The sequence below is a fragment of the Microtus ochrogaster genome, chromosome 19 (assembly GCF_000317375.1).
Source record: "Microtus ochrogaster isolate Prairie Vole_2 chromosome 19, MicOch1.0, whole genome shotgun sequence".
In the NCBI taxonomy this organism is placed as follows: Eukaryota; Metazoa; Chordata; class Mammalia; order Rodentia; family Cricetidae; genus Microtus; species Microtus ochrogaster.
In genome coordinates this window covers 7125223-7147758 of record NC_022021.1, presented here as the reverse complement: position 1 = coordinate 7147758, position 22536 = coordinate 7125223, and the positions used below count along the sequence as shown (strand labels likewise).

The following is a 22536-nucleotide window of genomic DNA, read 5'->3' as shown; positions in this document are numbered from 1 at the left end:
ATCAAAGCCCAGAGCTGCTTAAGAACAGTGAGTGAATTAAGAATATGTCCCACTTTCTGCCCCCTGCTCAACACACTTCTGTTCCATATCTAAAATTTATACCCTCCAGCGCAGGTGAATAGGTCAAATGAAGGGACTTTCCCAGCCTAGTGTACATCTGGCAACCACCTGGGATATGGGAGTGCATGCATTATCCTATATTTAGATACATACCACGGATTCCCAAGAGAACAGACTCGAGTCTGTAGAGGAGCAATGACTGGAGAGGTGAATACACAAATCCTTCTCTGCTTAGAGTTAAGTGTTTTCTACACCACTGGTGGTGAAATGCTTAGAAAAAAACCTGCATTATCCAAGAGACTTGGGTGGAGCTTCCATTGCAAATCCACATCTCTAAATAAGTCAGATGGACACACAGAGTTCAGGAGAATGAAGTAATCATACGGCTGATCTGGGTATACTATAAAAGTCAAGTATCTAAAGATCCTGGATGAGCCGGGCGGTGGTTGTGAATGCATTTAATCCCAGCACTTGGGAGGCAGAGACAGGTAGGTAGATCAGCCTAGCCTACAGAGCAAGTTCCAGGACAGGATCCAAAGCTACAGAGAAACCCTGTCTCAAAGAAGCAAAAAAGATCCCAGATGGAGAGATGTGAAGTGCCAAGGTATTTGGGGAAGTAAATGCTTACAACCTAGAACCTAACATGGTAAGTACTGTCTCTAAGAGCACAGCCCCTAGGTGGCAGACCTGGAATGTACATCAGTTTCCTCCTTTAATATCTGAAGGGCTTTGGTCAAATCACTCAGCTCTAGAAAACTAAACCAGTTCACCTGTGAAGGAGCTGGAGGGAGACTGCTATATGCTAACACAGGAAACTGGGCTCTGTTAGCAGCAAAGTTAGGTGCAAGTAACTAGGAATACTTAGTCTACAGAAATTCAGCTTTCATTGTCACATTGCATGTATGTGTGTGTGTGAGGGGGTTGTTTTGGGGGTGAGGAATAACCACAATGCCAGGAGGGCAAAAGACAAGTTTAGTCAATTCTTTCCTTCTACTGAGGATCTGAGGTTCCTTGCACAGGTAGGTTCAGGTCAGACTCACAGCGAGCACTTTTACCCACTGCATCATCTTGCCAGCCAAGAATGCACTCTTAAAAGAACCTGAACTGGGTGTGGTAGCCCATTCCTTAATCCCAGCACTTGGGAGGCAGAGGCAGGCAGATCTCTGTGAGTTGGAAGACAGCCTGCTCTACAAAGAGAATTCCAGGACAGCCAGGATTGATACAGAGAAACCCTGCCTTGAAAAACAAGATCAACAAAGAAAGCTTATGAGTTCCAGGCTGGTTGGAGCTACACAGAGAAAACATGCCTCAAAAAACCTTTAAAAAAAAGAAAAATCTGAGGACAGGGATTGGATATGGCACAGTTAGAAGACAGAGAGTGTGGCTGACATACCCAGGGGGCTCCACTGGAAAATGACTCTTCCTTTCCCAGAAGGTCTCAATTGCAGGTGACTTCTTAGTTAGCGGTGGGACCCAAATCCACTCCCCCCTCAGTTCTGGGAGCCCATCTGGCTTGAACTGTGTCTTGTGCGTGCTGCCACAGTATCTATGAATTAGTAAGCTTACCAGTCCTGTTATACTGGAAGACACTTTCCTTGGAGTCATCAGAACCTCTGGCTTAGAATCTTTCCGACTCCTCATTTCCTGAGCTTTGATGAAGACAGCCATTTAGGACTGAGTGCTGAAGTTTCTGCTGGGATTAAAGGTGTGTGCCACTATCGCCTGGCCCCACTGCTTTGGTTTTAAAACAGCCTGTTTTTCATTTCATTTTATGGTGGCCTCAGTTTTTCAGTGATCTTCCTGTCTTTGTCTGTCGAGTGCTAGAACAGCTGCACACCGTTATCTGTGAGGGACACTTTTAATGATTAAAAACCTTATCTTCTGACCACAATTTTCTTGTTTACCATTTGCTCAGGAGTGGTAGTCATCAGCAAGTAAACTTTGTGCTTTCTTTAGTTCATTTTTTGAGTTACTATTAGTTATAAAACTACCTTAGACCTGGATATTTAATTTGCATGGTTTCTATGGAAACTGTTAAAACAATAAAATTAATCTATTAGTAGTTACATTTTAAACAACATACCACCCAAGAATTTCTAATAAACATAAGTTAAGCTTCAAAACAGGCTTTGAGAGATAGTCAGTTGTAATCTAAGGCTCTGGGAATACACAACCTGGGGCTTCTGGGCCACATGCAGCTGCATACACCAAGGATAGCTCTAACTAAGGTCCAACACGAGAAAATGTAAACTTATATAGCATGATGATGGGGTGCTGAAGGTATGTTTGCATATGAAATTTGTTAAAGATGATTCAAAATGGACATGCCTGAAGCCAACTCTCATTTCCCCTGAGTTATAAATGCTTTAGAATGACTTAAACTTTGTTACTGCTTTCATCTGTCTTCATTAGGTGTTCTACCTAATGCTGACGTTTGTCCAAACTTTAAGATAGCATTTATCTCTGAGATTCCTATTGGTTTTGGTTGTTTTTTAACCTCTATATCTCCTCATAAAATTCTTTAAGGAACAAATAAATTATTTCATCGGCCAAAAACCTGGCATTTTTCAGAAACCAGTACAGTCACATGTCAGTAACTGAGCTAATAATGCAGGTACAAACCGGAGTGGGACATCCTCATTCCCCATCTGACCCCTTGCCTAACAAGACACAGACAGAGATAAAAAAACAAAGGGCATTAATTAATCTGCTATTTCTGGCTTCTGAGAGAAAGAGTCATATAGTTTAAGGATAAGTGAGTGATCTCCACGTAATCATGAGAAGAGGCAACTTTAGCTCAACTATGCCAAATTAGCTCAAAGAACTAGAAATGAACTCAAGTCCAATGAACTTTTGTGTTGTGCCAAAAAAGAAGAGAAGCTTTCCCATGAGCAAACAGCCACCCTAGCGTTTCTGTTATTCAATTGTCTCTAAGCGCCTTGTTGTCTACCTACAGATTTATCAGACCTGGAGGAGTGACTTTGCCACAATGGCAAAGAGGGAAACTCCCGAGGGAGCGCCCATAAACTCATTACTCTCAGTCCTCACACAGGGCAGCAGCACTTCTACACCACCACAAGAACGACATGACATTTGATAAGAAGCTAGAGATTTCTGTTAAACTGGAAAAGGCCAAGTGTGCTCACACCATAATGGAAGTCACAAGCTAACACCATAAAACAAGAAAGGGAAATAAGTTATAAAAAACTGGCAGGAAGACTACATACAAATCTATGTAGAAAGAAGAAAAGAAAATCAGCTTAAAGTAATAGTGTAACATTACAGCAGAGATGCTATACATAAACAATTCCTATTCTAACAACTAGAATTTGAAATTAAATACAAAATGTTACTAATCCCCAGAGACAAAACCTACTACATCCCAAGGTTAAAATGAAGAAAACTGTAAAACTCTGACAAATAAAATAAGAAAATTAAATAGTCCTTTTATGTATACAGTAAAATTCAATAGAAATAGATTATTATTTGTCTATGTAATTTAGAGGTTAATAAAACAGTCCCCAAACAGACCCAGGAGACAAAGCCTCCTGACCTTTGACTAAAGGGCAAAAGCAGCGCAGCAAAACAAACTGTTAAAGCCATGGTGCTGAAGGCAGTGGGTGATCCAAAAGTGAGAGCACGTACTGACCTTAGACCTCCATCAACTCACCACACAACAGGCCAGAGACACATAAAACCCCACAGTATTTAAAATAAGAGATACACCATGGTATGAGAAACAACAATAACTAGTAAGTTGGTTATTGCTCAAAGTAAGCGCTGTGGACGGGATACTGTTCAGAGAATAAGAGGGTAAGCAACAGACACCTGATAAAGAACTCTTCAAAGTCAGTGAGAAAAGAAAAGTTCAGTTCAACGTGAACAAAAGCTGGAGTGGTGATATGTTCCTGTAGTCTGGGAGGAGGAGGCAGGAGGCTCAGCTACACAGGTCATGTTCTACATGAAACAGCATCAAAACAGAACAACCCCAAAAAAGATAAAGTACGTGGCAGATGAGCATATAAAAACCATGCTTGGCACCATGTCATTTAGAAAGGTGAACTGAAACAATAAAGATACTACTATACCCATTAGAAAAGCTACCGTTGACAATAGCAACAGCTGGAGTGGGTTTGACGATACAGAGCTCTCATTTATTGCTAAGGTTAGTAAGTGTAAACTAGCACATTTAATCTTACCATTACTGTCCAACAATCAAAACCTTAAATGTGCATGTGAAATAAGTCAACTTGAACATGCTACATTGTGTATATTCCAAACAAACAGAGGGCAGTGGAACTAACCTGTTTGATTTTCAGTCACAGATTTGTGTCATCTGAGAATAGCAGCAGACATCACAACCCCAGGAGAGAACTCCAGGGTAATGAACAGACTTTGGACAGCTATGATGTGCCAACACTGACTTGCCGCTAACACTTGTACAACCTCAGTGGTAACAGAAAGCTGGAGGTGAAGCTGGAGCGGCACGTAAGATTCCTTTTCTCCTAAAGTCAACTCATCCATTCATTCATTCGTTCATTCAAACACACGCACTCAGTCACCACCATCTAGTGGCACAGTTCTCATACTCTGAATTTTTACCCCTTTTCAGACACATGTAAGGTTTCATTCCGAGTCTCCAAGAGTCCCCACTTACTAGTTGTGCTGTGTGATGGGTTCTATATTCATCTTCACTCTGAAAACGCTGCTGAAACTTTTCATTGTGTTTTGCGATACAAATTTCCTAAAAAATATAAAAATGTGTTTTAACTAAAATGAAACTTATAAAGTCACGGAAGTTTATGTGACTCGTTTTCCTGAGAAGCAGAGAGCTAATGAGGACCAGCTCCTCCCTCCTTAAAAAGCAATCTCCACATCTCCGCAGGGTTAGGCCCGGCCAGTAAGATCTGTCTAACCCTAACAGCAGAGCCTCGGTCCACTCTCTTATCCCAGCCTCACTAAATAAGGCTAAGCAGACTGACATCACCAATCAGAATATTTTAGCTGTCTTTTCAATGGGGGCTACAGGGAATCCTGGAGCTGTGTCCTTCAGTAAGTCACCCTCAGAACATGTGGGGCACAAACACTGGCTGTTAAGAATATATGTAAGAGGGCAACTTTATGAGAAAGAAAAATGTTTAATGTAAGAAGCTGAGAGTAGGTAATAGCTACTTAGTTTTAAAAATGGAAGCAATGAAAAAAAAATGGAAGCAATGATGATAAATCATTTTACAATTTGAATTATCAGACATGGATCAAAGATGGAGTAATGAATGAAAACAAGGTTTCACTACCTTTTTATTTCTGAGGTAGGCTTTCTTGGCTGAGACGCGCCCCCTTCTTGCTTCTAGCTGGCGTGCCTTCTGCTGCAGTTTCTGGAGCTCTTCCCTCTGTGCTTGCACAGATGCCACCGTCTCCTCCTTCTCCAGCATGGCCTCCATGCTTTCGTAAGTGTCATAGTATACCACTTCATCTCTCTTTTCTGTCACAGAACGAGTTCTTTATTAAATGGTGATTAAAAGGTGATGAAATAAACCCCAGATTAAATTTTCAGCAGTGTCTGGTATACAGGAGGTGTTCAATAAATGCAGACCCAACTCTTCCACTCCACGCAGCAAAAGTGCAGAAATTCTAATTCTAGATAAAGCTCCTTTAACAAAGTGGGAATGCTACAATACTCAAAACCAACATGCAGTCCGAACTGCGGAGTTCATTCACGTTCAAGGACTCCTTCAAAACATTTACGTTCATATTTAAGTCTTAGGAGAAACACAGTTGGGGTCCATGTCCTTTCTCCACATCCTCTAGCCTCTGTGGACCTCTGTACTTAAATGCACACCATACCTGATATAAGTCTTTTGATGCTCTCCAGTTGTGCGGTCAAAAGTAACTCTTCACACTTCAAGATTTCAAACTGCACTTCATACAACTGAAGCTGCAGATCATAGTAATCAGCTTCAAGCTGATCCAAGTGAGCTATAGCTTCTGTACCTCCCTGCAAACTTTGCATCTGCAGTAAAAATAAAAACACTGCTATTAACTGGTGAAGAAAGTCAACTAGATATTAACACTAATCCAATAAGCTAAATCCCAAAATGAGTACCAGACGGTGGTGGTGCATGCCTTTAATCTCAGGCTTACAGGGCGAGTTCCAGGATAGCTGGAAATAGGGAGAAAACGGGGGCAGAGGGAGTAAGAGTAAGACTTCCGCCGAGCTGTGTGTGGCACTGTAGTCTGAGGCTAGCTTGGAGAGCACAGACCTAAAGTCAGACATGTGAGCTACTTGGGAATTGAAGACAGCAGACTGTCAACTAGGCTAGCCTGCTAAAGAGTTTGTTCAGGGTCAGTAGGACAACTTGTTGAGACAATTATCTCAAAATTTAAAAAGTCTAAAAACAGCTGACAGCTCAGATATGAAAGTCTGTCTACATCTACAATGTCACTATTCAGGTTCACTTACACTATCATAAAGTGGTAGGGAGGCAGTGATACTTTTACAAAACATACATAGAACCAAGAAAGAGAAAGGGCACCTCCTAAACATAAGGAAAACAAAACAAAGCAAACCCAAAAATTTCAAATCAGTAGTAAATCATAAACAGTGAAAAAAGTTTTAATGTAACTTAACACAAAGCAAACTTTTAATGACTATACCATAGTTCATTCATATTTAGGGTATTAGTGCATTATCATCATCCCGACACAAGTCTCAGTGGTTTCTCTTCTCAGTTCAGAAACATGCTGAGTTACAGCGTCCCCTTGCCACAGTAAACACACAGATGTTTATCGTTACAGCAGAGTGGGAGAAACCAATTACTCCACAGCGTGGGGATGGAGAGTGAAGAGAGTATGTTTTAAGTAGATCAGTCTCAGAGAATTGCTTTAGATGAGAAAAGGCCTTGCAACCTATGGGTGATAGTCACTGTTATTTCTGGTAACAAAGACCTTTAATAGAAATAAAATCAGGGCCTGAGATTGGGCCTACACTGGAATCTCACAATTTCTGGGGATACTTCTGAAGTGGTAGATGTCTTGTATGAGCTCGTGTGGTTGGCCCTTGTAAGAGGGCTATTTGAAGAAATCAAATTCAGAGAAAGGAGGGTTCAGAACTGCTTCCCAACACTACTTCAAGCAGATGCAGCTTTTCCAGGGGCTCCTTAGGCTTTGCACATCAGACTGTAAGCATCCTTCTAAGAACATTTCTCTAGAATATAGTATAACTGTTGTGTCTTTAGTTACCCCAAAAGTCCAGTTCCATAGCCATCAATGTACCTGGAGATCCTGGTAGCACTGGAGAGGTGACCCCTGGCTTCAAGTGTTTGCAGACGTGACTATCAAAGGCCAGAGGAAAAGAAGGAAAGGAATTTTTAAAGCCTCACTCATGTGAGGCTGATATCCTTTGGGTCCCCAGTTCAGAGGTACTTTCCTAGACCACTGCTCTAGGAAAGCCTATGGCAGAAAGGCGGGGACTCCATATTACTGTTGAATGGTCCCTTTTGCCTTGAAGGTAATGGACACATAAGAGCACAAAAGAATATTTTGAACAAGATTTTAGATTTTGCTGGCTGAGAAACAGGAAGATGTTCAACATACTTAGCCATCAAGGGTATGCAAATAAAAATGACTGAGATTCCATCTTATGATTGTCAAAATGGCTAAGATCAAAAACACAAGCGACAGCTCATAATGGAGAGGATGTGGAGTAAAAAAAGGAACACTCCTCCATTGCTGGTGGGAGTGTAAACGATACAGTCACTTTGGAAGTCAGTGTGGCAGTTTCTCAGAAAACTGGGAGTCAATCTACCTCAAGACCCAGCTGTACTGTTCTATACACCCAAAGGATGCACACTCATACCATAAGGACAATTCCTCAACTATGTTCATAGCAGCATTATTTGTAATAGAACCTAGAAACAACTTACATGTCCCTCAACTGAAGAATGGATAAAGAAAATGTAGTATATTTATATAATGGAATATTACTGAGCTGTTAAAAACAAGGATACCAGAAAATTTGAAAGCAAATGGATAAACTAGAAAAAAAAATCATCCTGAATGAGGCAACTGAGGCATGTACTCACTCACAAGTAGATACTAGCTATAAAATAGAGGATAACTATGCTACAATCCATAGACACAGAGAGACTAGGCAACAAGGAGAGTTCATGGGGGACACATGGAGCTCCCTAGAAATAGAAAATAGAATTGATTTTGTGAGTTGACTGAGGGCAGGTGGGGATGGGAACAAGAGCAAGCAGGTGAAAGGGTGGACAGGAGAGTACTGAAAGAGACTCCTGGAAGGGGATAAGGTAAAAATCTGGTACAAGGAAACCTCTAGGAATTTACAAGGATGACCCCAACTAAGACTCCAAGCAATAGCAGATATGTAGCCTGAACTGGCCGTGTCCTATGACCAGATTGGTGCCTAGCCCAATTTTCAGAGAGGCTTCACCCAACAACTGAAGGAAAGAGATGCAGATACACAGCCAAGTATTAGGTGGAGCATGGGGATTCCTAGAGAAGAGAAAGGATTTTAAGAGCCAGAGGGTTCGAGGACACCCTCTGGACACAAGAAAACTCATAGAACTAAACTGGACTCATAGGGGCTCACAGAGACGGAACTGACAACCAGGAAGTCTGCATGGGACTTTGCATATATGTTGGAGTTGTGTAGTTTGGTCTCTTATGGGACTCCTAATAGTGTGAACAGGGGCTGTCTCCAACGTTTATTGACTTTTGGGACCCTACTCCTAATATAGGGTCATCTTGATCAGCCTTAATACATGAGGAAATACTGAGTCTTACTACAACTTGATATGTCATGCTTTGTTGACCTACAGGAGAACTGCCCTTAGAGGTGTACATGCAGGAGGAACATTGTATACATAATAAATAAATCTTTAAAAAAACAAACAAAAGAGCAGGAGCCTTAGATGTGTGCATAGCCCAAGCAATACATGGGAAATTGGGGTCATCTCTTAGGCAAGAAGGCTGAGTTTGTAATGTTTTTCCTTCGTTTGTCTCATATGCAGGGCAAGTACAATGTTCCTCCTGCATGTACACCTCTAAGGCTCCTGCTCTTTGTAGTCCCTTTCATAATACTTACACAAGATGCCTGTCAGAATTAAAATAGTACTAGTTAACATTATGCTCTCTTTCTATGCTGGGCATTATGATAAATGTTTCACATATACAAACTCATGGGATCATGATACCCAGAGACTAGACATTACCCTTTTCTATTTCTTTCTTCGTTTTTATTTTTTCAGGACAGGGTTTCTCTGTGTAACATCCCTAGCTGTCCTGGAACTCACTCTTATAGACCAGGCTGGCCGCAAACTCACAGAGATCCACCTACCTCTGCCTCCCGAGTGTTGGGATTAAAGGCATGCGCCAACACCATCTGGCTTACCTTTCATAAAGAAGTAAGGAATACGCTTGCAGAATTAAGACCCACAGAGTTGTTCTGTTCTGCATGGCAGCTACTAGCTGCAAGTGTTTGTTTTAAAATTTAATTTAATGTGACTTTTTTCATTGCAGGATGTTCTAATAGACAATACATTGAGATCTTAAATACACACATACCATAATGTGCAGTATTACATGTATTAAAGTAAAACTGAAATTAGGGAAAATATAAACTTAATAAGAATTTGCCTACATGCTTATAGGAAAAAGCCAAAAGAAATAAATGAGCTGGCCTTAGAATTGGCATACTATATTCAACTCAACACGCTAGCTGTTTACACTGCTATTCACAGAAACAGCTCAGGAATCAACAGAAGCAATGGTTTAAACTCTCTGTAGTAAAAGAGAAAATGCTAATAAGCAGACTTTTACACAAAGTTAGGATCCTTTTGGGAGTTTTCTTATTCATCTTCTGCTAAACAGCAGACAAAAGTACATTGACAACTGAGCTGCAGCTATGCTTTCTGACTGGTTTCATGATGGCACCTTAACTATAATATCTTCTAATGATAGATTAGAGTCAAATTAAAAGAAACTGTTTGATCTTTGCCTTAGTCAATGTTCTATTGGTGTGAAGAGACACCATGACTACAGCAACTCTCATAAAAGAAAGCATTTAACTGGAACTAGCTGACAGTTTCCGGGGTTTAGTACATCATGGCAAGAGTAGGGCAGCATGCAGGCAGACATGGAGAAGTAGCTGAGAGCTCTACATCTGGGTCCACAGGCAGCAGGAAGAGAGAGTCACTGGGCCTGGCTTGGGTTTTTGAAACTTCAAAGGTCACACCCAATGGCAAACTTCTTCCAACAAGGCCACACCTACTCCAACAAGGCCTCCTAGTGTTTCTCGAGGAGCACAATGTCCTGAGGACTAAGCATTGAAATATGAGCCTACAGGGCTATTCTTATACAAACCACCACAACCTTAAATGTAAATAAAATTCAAATGCCAAATACAGCACTGCTTAAGAGATCTATAATATCTAAGTATTAATGTTAAAAATTTCAAGTTCATCATTAATCTTGTGAAAAGTATTCCTAATTGTATTAGTTTCTAATTTTAATCTTATGACTTAATTTAATACAAAGAAATTAAAATAACCCAAGTAAATAAATATAATGACTTGTTTATGATTAACAATAATTTTATTTTCCAACAGGTATTTTTCTACTTCTGTATTTTCCTTAGACAACATAAATGTTTTAGAACTGAATCACTTGGTCTCTTCCCAATTTAAAATGCAGTACTGATATTTTTTTAATATTTATTTATTTGTTATGTATACAATATTCTATCTGTGTGTATGCCTGCAGGTCAGAAGAGGGCACCAGACCTTTTTACAGATGGTTGTGAGTCACCATGTGGTTGCTGGGAATTGAACTCAGGACCTTTGGAAGAGCAGGCAATACTCTTAACCGCTGAACCATCTCTCCAGCCCCCAGTACTGATATTTTTAAGAATAAAACTCAGCACTCAAGAAGCCAGCCTATTCTGCAAGGCAAATTCCAAGGCTAAAGTAGGACATTACCTCAACAAATACACATAGAAACACAGAGCTTCCCTTACGCAAATAGGCTGTGTGTTGCCTGCAGGGGAAAAGCATTTGTCTGGGATGGGCTTAATATTTTACATTTTACATGTATTTTAATATTTACATTTCTTATGAGTAATGCAGACATCTTAAATTAAGGCATTAAAAACCAACACTGCACATCACTGCAGTTAAATATATATAAAAGACAACACCTATATTATATACACAGCAAGTATAAACCTGGCAAAATGACTAACTAGCAATTTTTAAAAGTCTCATGAAGAGTTCAGACACATCATGCAAGACTTTATAAAAACAGACTATTAAACCACAGATGACCACACAGACTCAAACTCTAGAGCTCTGGTTTAGCCTCTCCCTCTTACCACTGGAGGCCTATTTAAAAGAAGCCAAACTTTCTAATGTTAGGGGTCAGGAGTCTTTAACTTTGGCACTCTACTGCCAGAGCAGGTCATGTCAACACAAATGAGAGGAAGGCAAAGTATATGTCAAGGCAATAATAATAAGGCTGGGGTTCTGAGAGCACTCCAGATAGCCAATAACAAGAAGGAACAAGCTCATTAAAGGGAAAAGTAGAAATGCCTCAGGGAACATGGGATGGGGTTGACATCCTTCAGAGACTGAATACAAAGTGCAAATTGTCCCAAACAAGTCCAATTTTACCAAAGAACAGAGTGAGAGAGGACACGTAAGAGGAGAAATGTAAAAGAGGAAGAAAAAAAATCATGATTTAATATGCTAACAAAAAGACTGCTTTCTGGAGTACAGTTAAGAGTACAGTTCAGAATTTATTTCAAGTACTATTTTTTCAATCCAGCAGAGAAGCCTTACTGGAGTGTCAGTACGCTCTGAGTGCTGGCATCACTGGTAATCCCAACACAGAAATAGGCAAGGGCAGGAAGATCAAGTTCAAGTGCAACCTGGTCTATATAGTAAGACCCTATATTAAAAAAAAAAAAATTAATGACGCCATTGTGGAACATTTTTGTATGCTCAAACCAAAAACAAAATATAAATACTAAACAAAAACAAAAATATAATCTTTAAACTTTTATGTGTATGGGTGTTTTGGCCTGCACGTCTATCAATGTGCCATAAGCAGGTAGTGCTCAAGGGGGGCAGAAGAGTGTGCTGGAACACCTGGAAATGTAGTTAGAGAGGGTGGTTAGCCACCTTTGTGGCTGTCTGTTCTCTTAACTAATGATCCATCTCTCTCCCTCTAACCCTGATAAAGCAACTCATAAAAAAATTTGATCTGTACTATCAGAAGCAGGCATGAGAGGGCAGCCTGACAAATCCATGAGATGTGAAGGTGTGGAGATGGGATCACTCATGCGCCTGAGGCTGGCTTATACTTGTTAGGCAGCTGAGGATGAACTGAACTCAGCTCTCCTGTCTTACCTTGAAGGTGCCAGAACTATTAAGAGCATGCTTTACCGCACCTGGTTTCATTTAGTACTTTAAAATCAAATGAGAAACCAACAAAATGAGAGAAAAGCAGGTCTATATTGGATAACAGACAAGAATCCAAAAAACAGATTTCTTTAAAAAAAAAGTCTTTTAAAAAGAGATTGTTAGAAAAAAACAGCTAAATATTTCAAGAGATGCTTCTTAGAAGTAAATACACATAGTTTTTCAAACTGTAACAATCTTACACTGCCAGTGGGGATAAAAAATTTGATTATTTACTATGTAGTTCTCTGCAACACTGTAGAGAATATTCTACACTGTAGATAATATTCTACATTATGTGACTTTAACATTTCATTATTATTTTACTGCTGGGCATTGCGTGCACTCTATGCAAGCGTTCTACCATTGAGCTACATTCCCTAATAAAGTGACTTCTAAATGTATATGGCTTTGTAAATGTATAAATATATATGTACATTGGTTTGAATATGGGTAGAAAATATAGAAAAGAGTTGAAAAATATTATTAATTAGATAATGATAAAATAAAATTTTCTATAGCTGGGCAGTGGTGGTGCATACCTTTAATCCCAGCACTCAGGAGGTAGAAGAAGGTGGTTCTGAGTTTGAGGCCAGCCGGGTCTACCGAGTGAGTTCCAGGATAGCCAGGACTACAGAGAATTCTTTTTTCTTTTCCTAGTTTTTATTCCTTTGTAGCTTTCATTTTTTATGGTAGATGTGATTTCAACTGGCTGGGTGTTAAAGCAGCAACAAAAATTTTTGCATTCCAGAGGAAACCAACCTGTGTTACTCATTTGAGGCAGTGACTAAGAAAGCTGGGCTTACTTTCCTCATAGAAGAGAAAGTGAGAAGTATACTTGAAGGCATTCGCACAGGAGACTACTTCGTAAATATAACCTCAGCAGCACAGACACTGAGAGAAACAATTAAATGGGACCTCCTGAAACTGAAAAGCAAAGGCCACGGTCAAAAGACAAAACGACAGCCTACAGAATGGGAAAAGATCTTCACTAATCCCACATCAGACAGAGGTCTGATCTCCAAAATATACAAAGAACTCGAGAAATTGGTCATCAAAAGAACAAATAATCCAATAAAAAAAAATGAAGCACAGACCTAAACAGAGAACTCTCAACAGAAGAATCTAAAATGGGTGAAAGACACTTAAGGAAATGTTCAACATCCTTAGTCATCAGAGAAATGCAAATCAAAACAACTCTGAGATTCCATCTTACACCTGTAAGTGTAAGTCCTCCATCTTTGGAGGCCCCGCCCCTGTGCTCAACAAACCTTGACCCCTCCCCCGAGGAGGGTCAAGGCAGCCTGCCAAATCTTGACCACTCCCCCAGTTTATTTAAACTGCTCCCCAGAAAGTCCCTTTGTGGTCAGTCTCCCCCATCCTTATTCTCCCACCCCCCCAGTCGCTTTGGCAGCTCCACGGTTCCCCTTTGGGGACACCAGAAAGTGCAGGAATTCCATTAAACATGGATATCCTTTAATTCGACTTGTGATTTGGCTTGATTGGGATTTTTTCGTAGGCGGAGAGCTCGCGTTAGGAAATATTCCTAACAGTAAGAATGGCCAATACTGATGACAACTTATGCTGGAGAGGTTGTGGGGAAAAGGGAACATTCCTGCACTGCTGGTAGGAATGCAAGCTGGTATAACCCCTTTGGATGTCAGTGTGGTGATTTCTCAGAAAATTAGGAAGCAACTTTCCTCAAGACCCAGCAATACTACTTTTGGGTATATATCCAAAGGATGGCTCAATCCTTCCACAAGGACATGTGCTCAACTACGTTCATAGCAGCATTGTTTGTCATAGCCAGAACCTGGAAACAAGTTAATGCACCTCAACTAAAGAATGGATAAGGAAATGTGGTACATTTACACAATGGAGTACTACACAACAGAAAAAAGTAACACCTTGAATTTTGCAGGAAATACAATTATCACATGTACTCACTCATAAGTGGTTTTTAAACATAAAGCAAAGAAAACCAGCCTACAAATCACAATCCCAAAGAACACAGACAACAATGAGGACCCTATGAGAGACATACATAAATCTAATCTGCATAGGAAGTAGAAAAAGACAAGATCTCCTGAGTATATTGGGAGCATGGGGACCTTGGGAGAGGGTTGAAGTGGAGGGAGAGGCAGGGAGGGGAGCAGAGAAAAATGTTGGGCCCAATAAAATGAATAAAATTAAAAAAAATAAAATAACTAGTATAATTTCAGTTACCTTTGTCCACCTCACTCTACTTAACCAATAAAAACACACATTATGCCATTCTTACCATCCTATTCAAGATGAATGTGTTGCAAACTGGATCTAAGCTGGACCAGAATAATGCTCGGACTATAAGACATTTTAAGTGTAGTTTTTATGTTTTCCTAACTCCACACATTGCTTTCAATACAGTCTTCATTGATTACTGCGCAAAAGGTACGAACTGAGAGAGCTGTATATATTCGTTTGATTCAAGACTTGATTTCTACTATTGGCACTGAAATTAAGTTTGTGATGTTGAGTTTTCCATAGAAGGATCCCCCTAAAATTCATCCTCTATCATTAGCCATAGCAACTGTTCATACATAACAAACTGAATCATGGTTTTCTCACAATGGAGACACTGTAAATGTGACTTTCGGCAAAGCATACAAACACTCTTGTTTTTCCAACTTGGCTTCTTACCTCTCCTCCCACACCAACTGTCCTGCCCAAGACTCTCTGCTCAAAGCTCCATTCTTCAATGGTCCACCATGAATGTGATCCAGCTCAAAGATCATTTTCAAATATACTTTTCAAATCTCACTATATTCTATGACTATATCTTACTCATGTTTTCGAAAAAACAGCTTTTAAAAGACTATGTGTAGGGTCGATGACATGGTCCAGTGGGTTAAAGATGAGTTTTATCCCCAAGAACACCAAATTCCATTTCCAGAGCCACCTAATTGTTGAAGGAGAGACCTGATCCTACAAAGTTGTCTTAACTCCACAGAAACACCATGGCATGAGCACTCCTAAACACAACACAATAATAATAATAAATTCTAGATGCAGCCTATGTGGAGAGGGCAGGGCAGAAGGTAGGTTGAGTCATTTATCTCTACCATTTACTAAAATTTCTGGGGAAACAACTTATTTTTAATAAACTGAGGGGTTATCATGTATTGAATAAGAATGGCCCCCATAGGCTCATATATCTGAATGCTTAGTCACCAGGGAGTTGCCTTGGTAACGGTGTCTCTTCATAGCAACAGAACAGTGACTAGGACAAAGGGGTAATTTGAGTTGTGTAGAACTCCAAAAATCAGGAAAAAATAACAGCAAAGAAAGAAGAAGAATTAAACAGAATACCAGAGTTTGAGGATTAAAGTACGTTTAAGAATCTTGGGTCTGCTGGGCGGTAGTGGAACACGCCTTTAATCCTAGCACTTGGGCGGCAGAGGCAGGTGGATTTCTGTGAGTTCAAGGCCAGCTGGACAGGCACCAAAGCTACAGAGAAACCTTGTCTCGAAAAAAAAAAAAAAAATCATGGGTCTGTGGGGCTATAGAAGTGGTTCTGGTTAGGACCCAAGTTTAAAATCATGGGTCTGTGGGGCTATAGAAGTGGTTCTGGTTAGGACCCAAGTTTAATTCTCAGCACCCACAACAAGCAGCTTAACTTATAACCATGGGCACTTAAATTTGCAAATAAAAACACACAAATGTTTTAAAAACTTAAAAAAAAAAAAGATCTGCTTTGGAGAAATGAAGGAGGCCAGGCAAGGTCACAAAGGGAGATTCTAGCTCATATACATAATAATAAACAATTATACCAAGGTATAAAGCTGATAAGGGAAAGCAAGCAGAGAAGTCCAACATTTAATAAATACCTAAATTTAAAATAATTTACATGTATAGATGTTTTATCTTCATATATGTCTGTGCACCATAGGTATGCAGTACCCACAGAGGCTGGAAGAGGCCAACAAATCCACTGGGACAGGGGTGACTGCCACCTAAGGCACCGTGTGGACGTTGGGAATCAGACAGCATCCTCTGCAAGAGTAGGCAGTGTACTTAACCACTGAGTCATCTCTCTGGCCCTTGATTACACTTCTTCCTGTTAAATACTGACAGAAGAGCATATGAAGCCGGACTGTAAGCATCTAGATTGGGTTTACTTCCCACACTACCCTCAATCTGCAGTTACTACTCAGTGCCCTCATTTTCAAAAACATACTTCTAGTCCTTAACATTTACTGATTGTAGTGCTTACAAAACTATCAGCAGAATGTGCGCACAATTCACTGCCTCTTCCTAAAGTTCTGGCAGAGAAACTTGCTTCTAAAAACAACGAAGTTCCACTGGACCTTGTTCCATTGACCTTTTTGCTCCTTAGTGTACAGCTGTCTACTGTTAGGCAAAGAAAGATACCATGTGTCCAGAACTTCTACAGGTGGCAATCTTGAAGTGGGTACCATCACAAACATCTCACAGAAAAGATATGAAAATGGGCTACAAAGTATGGTAGTTTAAATGATAACGGCCCCACTGGATCATATTTGAATGCTTGGTCCTCAGTTTGTAACCTGTTTGGGAAGGATTAGGAGGTGTGGCCTTGCTGGAGGACACGTATCACTGGAAATGGGTGTTGAGGTTTCAAAGACCATCACCATTCCCAGTTGGCTTTCTCTGTCTTATGCTCCTTTTTAGACTGAAATGGGAGCCGTCAGCTACTGCTCCAGTGCCATGTCTGCTTGACTGCTGCCGACTCCTGCCATGATTGGTCTGGGGCTGTGATCTTCTGGAACCATGAGCCCAAAGTTGAACTCCCTTCATTTTAAGGTGCCTTGTTCATGGTGTCTTATCACAGGTATAAAAAGTAACTGAGATAGGAAGAGAGCCATGTATCCTAGTTATCATGAACTGTCAGCCTGCCACAGCCTAGAATCACCTGTACTATTCCCTGAGCAGTGGCCATCCCACCCCCAAGACAGGGTTTCTCTGTGGAGCCCTGGCTGTGCTGGATCTCACTCTGTAGAGCAGGCTGGCCTCAAACTCAGAGATCTGCCTGCCTCTGCCTCTGCCTCCTGAGTGCTAGGATTAAAGGTGTGTGTCACTACACCTGGCCATCCTGGGCAATTCAAACAAACTAGCTGAATATGGGCCTGAAGCACTGAGAGAACAAGTAAGCAAGCAGCATTCCTCCATGGCTTCTGGGTGAACCTCCTGTCTTGACGTCCCTCAGGGACGGATTGTGACCTCAAGTTATAAACCAAATAAATCCCCCTAGTTTCTGTTGGTCTACATTTTATCACAGCATCAGAAATAAACTAAAATATTGTGCAAATCTAAGAACCCAATCCCTGGAGCCCACATAAAAATGCTGAGTATGGTGGCATGGATTTGAAATCCAAGTGCTGGAGAGGGTGGAGCCTTGGGCTGGCCTGCCCTGCCTAATTGACAACTCCTGGGCAGTAAGATTCTCAAAAATGAAGTGGTCATCAACTAAGGACTAACAACCAGGGCTGACTGCCTTTGTGCATCCACATCTACACTTGTGCATAAACACACACACAAGTGTTATAAAGTGTTATATAAAAATGTATCAAAAAACATTTCTATCAAAACTAAGAAACTAATGTACACAAACCCTAATGTTTTACATTTTATATATTTTAATGACGGCTTCTGTTACCTCTTCTTTCAATGCATGTTTCTTCTGTTCCAGACAAATCTCTTTAGCTCTCATCATTTGCAAAGTCTCCTTAGAAACTGCATACTGGAGCTTTTCCATGCGTTCTGCAGCTGCTGCCCACGATGCTTTGCCAAATTTCTTCTGATCTGCTCGCATTCGATCATACACAGCTGGTAATAATAATTTAGCAGAGATAGTAAGGCACAAAACTACTAGACACTAAGGAACTAAGGTGGTAGATTTCACTGATTCCCACAATAAATTACGTTTACTGTCTCTAAATTATAGTCTAATAATGTACATTCTCTGTTAGCTCAAGCAATGCTACACGCCTTTAATCAAAACACTTGGAAGGGAAAGGCAGGTAAACCCCTTAAGTTTGTGTATACACAGTGAAATTCAGACAGACCCACCTTTACTATACCTTCAATTTTCAATGTAATCATATTGTAAAAAAAGCTAAATATATAGCTGGCTTGGGAAGTCCTTCTGTATGTGTTGCTTTTATTGGCTAATGAATAAAGAAGCTGTTTCAGCCAGCGGCTTAGCAGAACAGAGCTAGGCAGGAAGAACTAAACTGAATTTTGGAAGAAGGCAGAGTTAGTGAGACAGCCGCAACTGCGAACACACAGACAAGTCAGAACCTTGCCAGTAAGCCACATCCATGTGGCAATACACAGATTAATAGAAATGGGTTAAATTAAGATGGAAGAGTTAGCCAATAAGAAGCTAGAGCTAATGGGTCAAGCAGTGATTTGATTAATACAGTTTGTGTGGTTATTTAGGAACTGAACTGCCGGGCGGTAGGGAAATGAACTAGCAGTCTCTCCCGACATGTAGCTTTGATCTTTTACTATATACACTTCCATGTCCCTGTCCCAAAATAATGTATGTGTGTGTTGTAGTAATCAGTTGCTAGAAGCGGCCAACAGGTTGCTCTCAACCTTAAAAGAAAACAAACATCCACTATAAATGTTGGAAGCAACATATATAGAGATAAGCTTTTGTAGTTTGTAGTTTGAATACTATCTTGGGTCATCTTATATCAGTAAAACATTTCTTGTAAAACTCTAAAATGTTTATAGAAGAAAATTCATTCCTTTCCCAGATCATGTTTTCTGTACTGTCCAATAAATATGGAGAGAAACCCTTTGTTAGGGAAAGTCAACAAACATCATACACACAATAGACAACAAATTACAGATGTAACAGAAAATATTAGCAATGAAATTCAAGTTTGTGCTTACTCTTAGACTACACTACTCCAAGACGAAGAACCTTTTTATTATTTAATGCAGCATGAATGGACATACTAACAATAGAGTTGACAGTTTTCAACTCAGTGTCTCCTTGAACCTCAATCTTAAGGTCTCAAAGAAAACATCCCTATTGTCTGCTTTGTATCAAATATATTTCTCTCTTTTTAAAATTTCTGGTCATCTTTTAAAATTGTCTCATAAATTACAGCAACTGTAAGATCAATAATGTAGAGTATACTACAAGGGGGAAAACATTCTGTTTTAAGTATGATAAATTTTACAGTTGTTATAGTTTTGTTAAAAACTTCGTGTGTGTGTACATAGAGAGTTAGTTGCTTCAGTTATGTTTATTCATTAACTGGCTCTATCCAAGATGAAATGATCTCACTGTGTCTGTTTCTGTACTTGAAACATGGCCGGCTTAGACCTTAGTAGTCCCCCAGATTTTAGCACAACTGAGTCTATGATAGAGTACCATTTATGCCATAAAACTCAGCATGCAAACAAAACCACCTGCCAAAGTGAAAACAAAGACCCAATCCAAAGTACCTAATATTGAGAATATCTCTAAATGGACTAACCTTGCTTTTTGGCTTCTGTGGTTCCACATCTCAAGTATGTCAACCCAGAACACAGATTCTGTGCTTAAAACCTCCCTCTAAAAATGGTTCAGGACTACACTTTGATCCCCAATACCCAGTAAAGTTGACAGCCAGCTAAAAAAGACTTCAACCCATGTCTGAGAAGTCTTCTCTGGTGGCTCCTCCAACACCAGTACTCTTTAGCTTTTCTACTGATTTACAGAATGCATACGGGTAGACACGTGCCTAAAAGGAAGTGAAAGGAGACCTTGCCTTGCTAATAATAGTTACTCTGTGCTGGGGTGCTTACCCAACTCTATGTAATTATTCTAAACATAAAAAACTATTGATCATCAAAAAATGCCTAAGGAATCTTACCGAAAAACTTACCTTTCTGTGCTTTAGCTGTTATTTCAAAATACTTGACAGTGAGATCCTGGATAGACAACACGGCCATGTGAGCCTTCCGCTGCCAGTCAGCGTCTTCTTTCTGTAGACTCTCAATTCTTCGGGGTCCCAGATAATCATTCTCCATGGAAATCTTCAGAGAGAAAAAGGGAAAAAAATCTTTTTACTTATTCTTCAAACATTTAATGAATATTATGTGCCAGGAACTAGTCAGGCTTGGTGCTAAAACAAAAAACACTGCTTGTATCCTGCTCTAGAAGAGACACTAGTGATATTTACAGAGTAACTTAATAGTGATGACATGTGAATCTTCCCTCCATCCTTCCCTTTCTACCTTCTTCCACCCTCCCATTCCCTTTTACATATATAGTAACAATACACAAAGAGTTTGGTCATTTCTAAGTGTTGAGATAATGAGCCATTTATTTTCGCCCAATAATAATATTTAAGGTTAACAATTACTTGTACAGTGATTAATTTTAAAAGCCATTAAATATTAAAAAGAGATTTTATGATTGGTGATATTGTAAAAAATATACCCGTGTACATACTGAAAAGACTCTAAATAAATTTTCCTTATTTATTGTTTTCATTTTTCAAGTACTAAGGCCTGGCATATCCTAAGCAAGCATCTATCCCGTTAAGATAAAAATAATAAAAAACTAGCTATGTACTTTGTGACCTGGTCACAAACAACAAATGTGAAACAACAAAATGAACAGAAACAGATCATGTATACACACAATCCGGCTTTATCACATTCAGAAGATTGACTAAAAAAAATTAACAAGAAACATTTAAGCAGGGTATGGTGACCCATGTCTATAACTCTAGCTCTTAGAAGGCTGAAGCATGAGGGAAAGAAAGTTAAAAATGCTGTTATATAATGAAAAACTAGAGTGTTGGCACGCACCTTTAAGCCTAGGTAGAGCCAGCCTATCTCTTGAGTTCAATGCTAGTCTGGTCTACACATGGTATGTTTCAGGACAGTCAGGGCACCATAGAAAGCACCTGCCTCAAAAAGTAGTTAAGAGTACTGGCTGTGCCGGGCGGTGGTGGCGCACGCCTTTAATCCCAGCACTCGGGAGGCAGAGGCAGGCGGATCTCTGTGAGTTCGAGACCAGCCTGGTCTACAGAGCTAGTTCCAGGACAGGCTCCAAAGCCACAGAGAAACCCTGTCTCGAAAAACCAAAAAAAAAAAAAAAAAGAGTACTGGCTGCTCTTCTAGAGGAACCAGATTCAATTCCCAACACACATGGGTGATTCACAACTATCTGTAACTCCAGTCCTAGGGGATCTGACACCCTCTTCTGGCTTCTATGGGTACCAGGCACACATGTGATATACAAATGAACATGTAGGCAAAACACCCGTACATATTAAATGAAAAACAGGTAAATCTAACTCACCCATCAGGTATAAAATAAAAAACATCAGGTATCAAATCACTGAAAATCATTAAGGAATTTTGAAAGTTAAAATAAAACAAGTCATATTCCCTAAGCAATGCAAGAACCAAATTAACATAATAACCTAAAACTGAAGTAAAATTTAATCACCTGGTATTTAGCACCCTTAATTTGGGGGGGAATGGGACTTCAAAAAGGAAAATATCTAGGATTTACTTTTGTGTGCACTGGAATTAATTTTGCAAAGGTCACGGCCAGAGATATAAATCTGGGCATCAAAGAGAACATTTATAAAACTCTAAGGGTAAATGAGGTCATCTAAGGTGTGTACACACACACACACACACACACAGAGAGAGAGAGAGAGAGAGAGAATGTTCACTAGACAATGGTGCCCGACATCGAAAGATTGTACAACTGCCAAAAAGAGCTGAGATAGACATCCAAGAAGATCTTTGAGAGAACAGAGCTGCGAAACTGAGACTACCTGAAATAAACGGGGAGTTAACACCAGACATGGAATGAGAAAGTTTATAGAATCCAATTGTTTTTAATAATAAATGTTTACAAAGTCTCTCATAACACAAAATTATGCTTTAACTGGAGGTGAATATAGAGCAAATCACGGATAAAATAAATTTCAATTGCATAATGAATTTCCAGAGAAAT

The 22536-nt window shown here is 39.9% G+C and overlaps 1 protein-coding gene across 1 annotated transcript in view; it reads right to left on the bottom strand.

Moving 5' to 3' along the window:
* Positions 1–22536, bottom strand: part of Jmy (junction mediating and regulatory protein, p53 cofactor) — a 65419-nt gene that overhangs the window by 15900 nt on the left and 26983 nt on the right. The window contains 5 exon segments of the mRNA XM_005356492.3: positions 4718–4804; positions 5355–5542; positions 5905–6070; positions 18211–18380; positions 20441–20591. Of these exon segments, the coding sequence (XP_005356549.1) occupies positions 4718–4804; positions 5355–5542; positions 5905–6070; positions 18211–18380; positions 20441–20591 (762 nt within the window).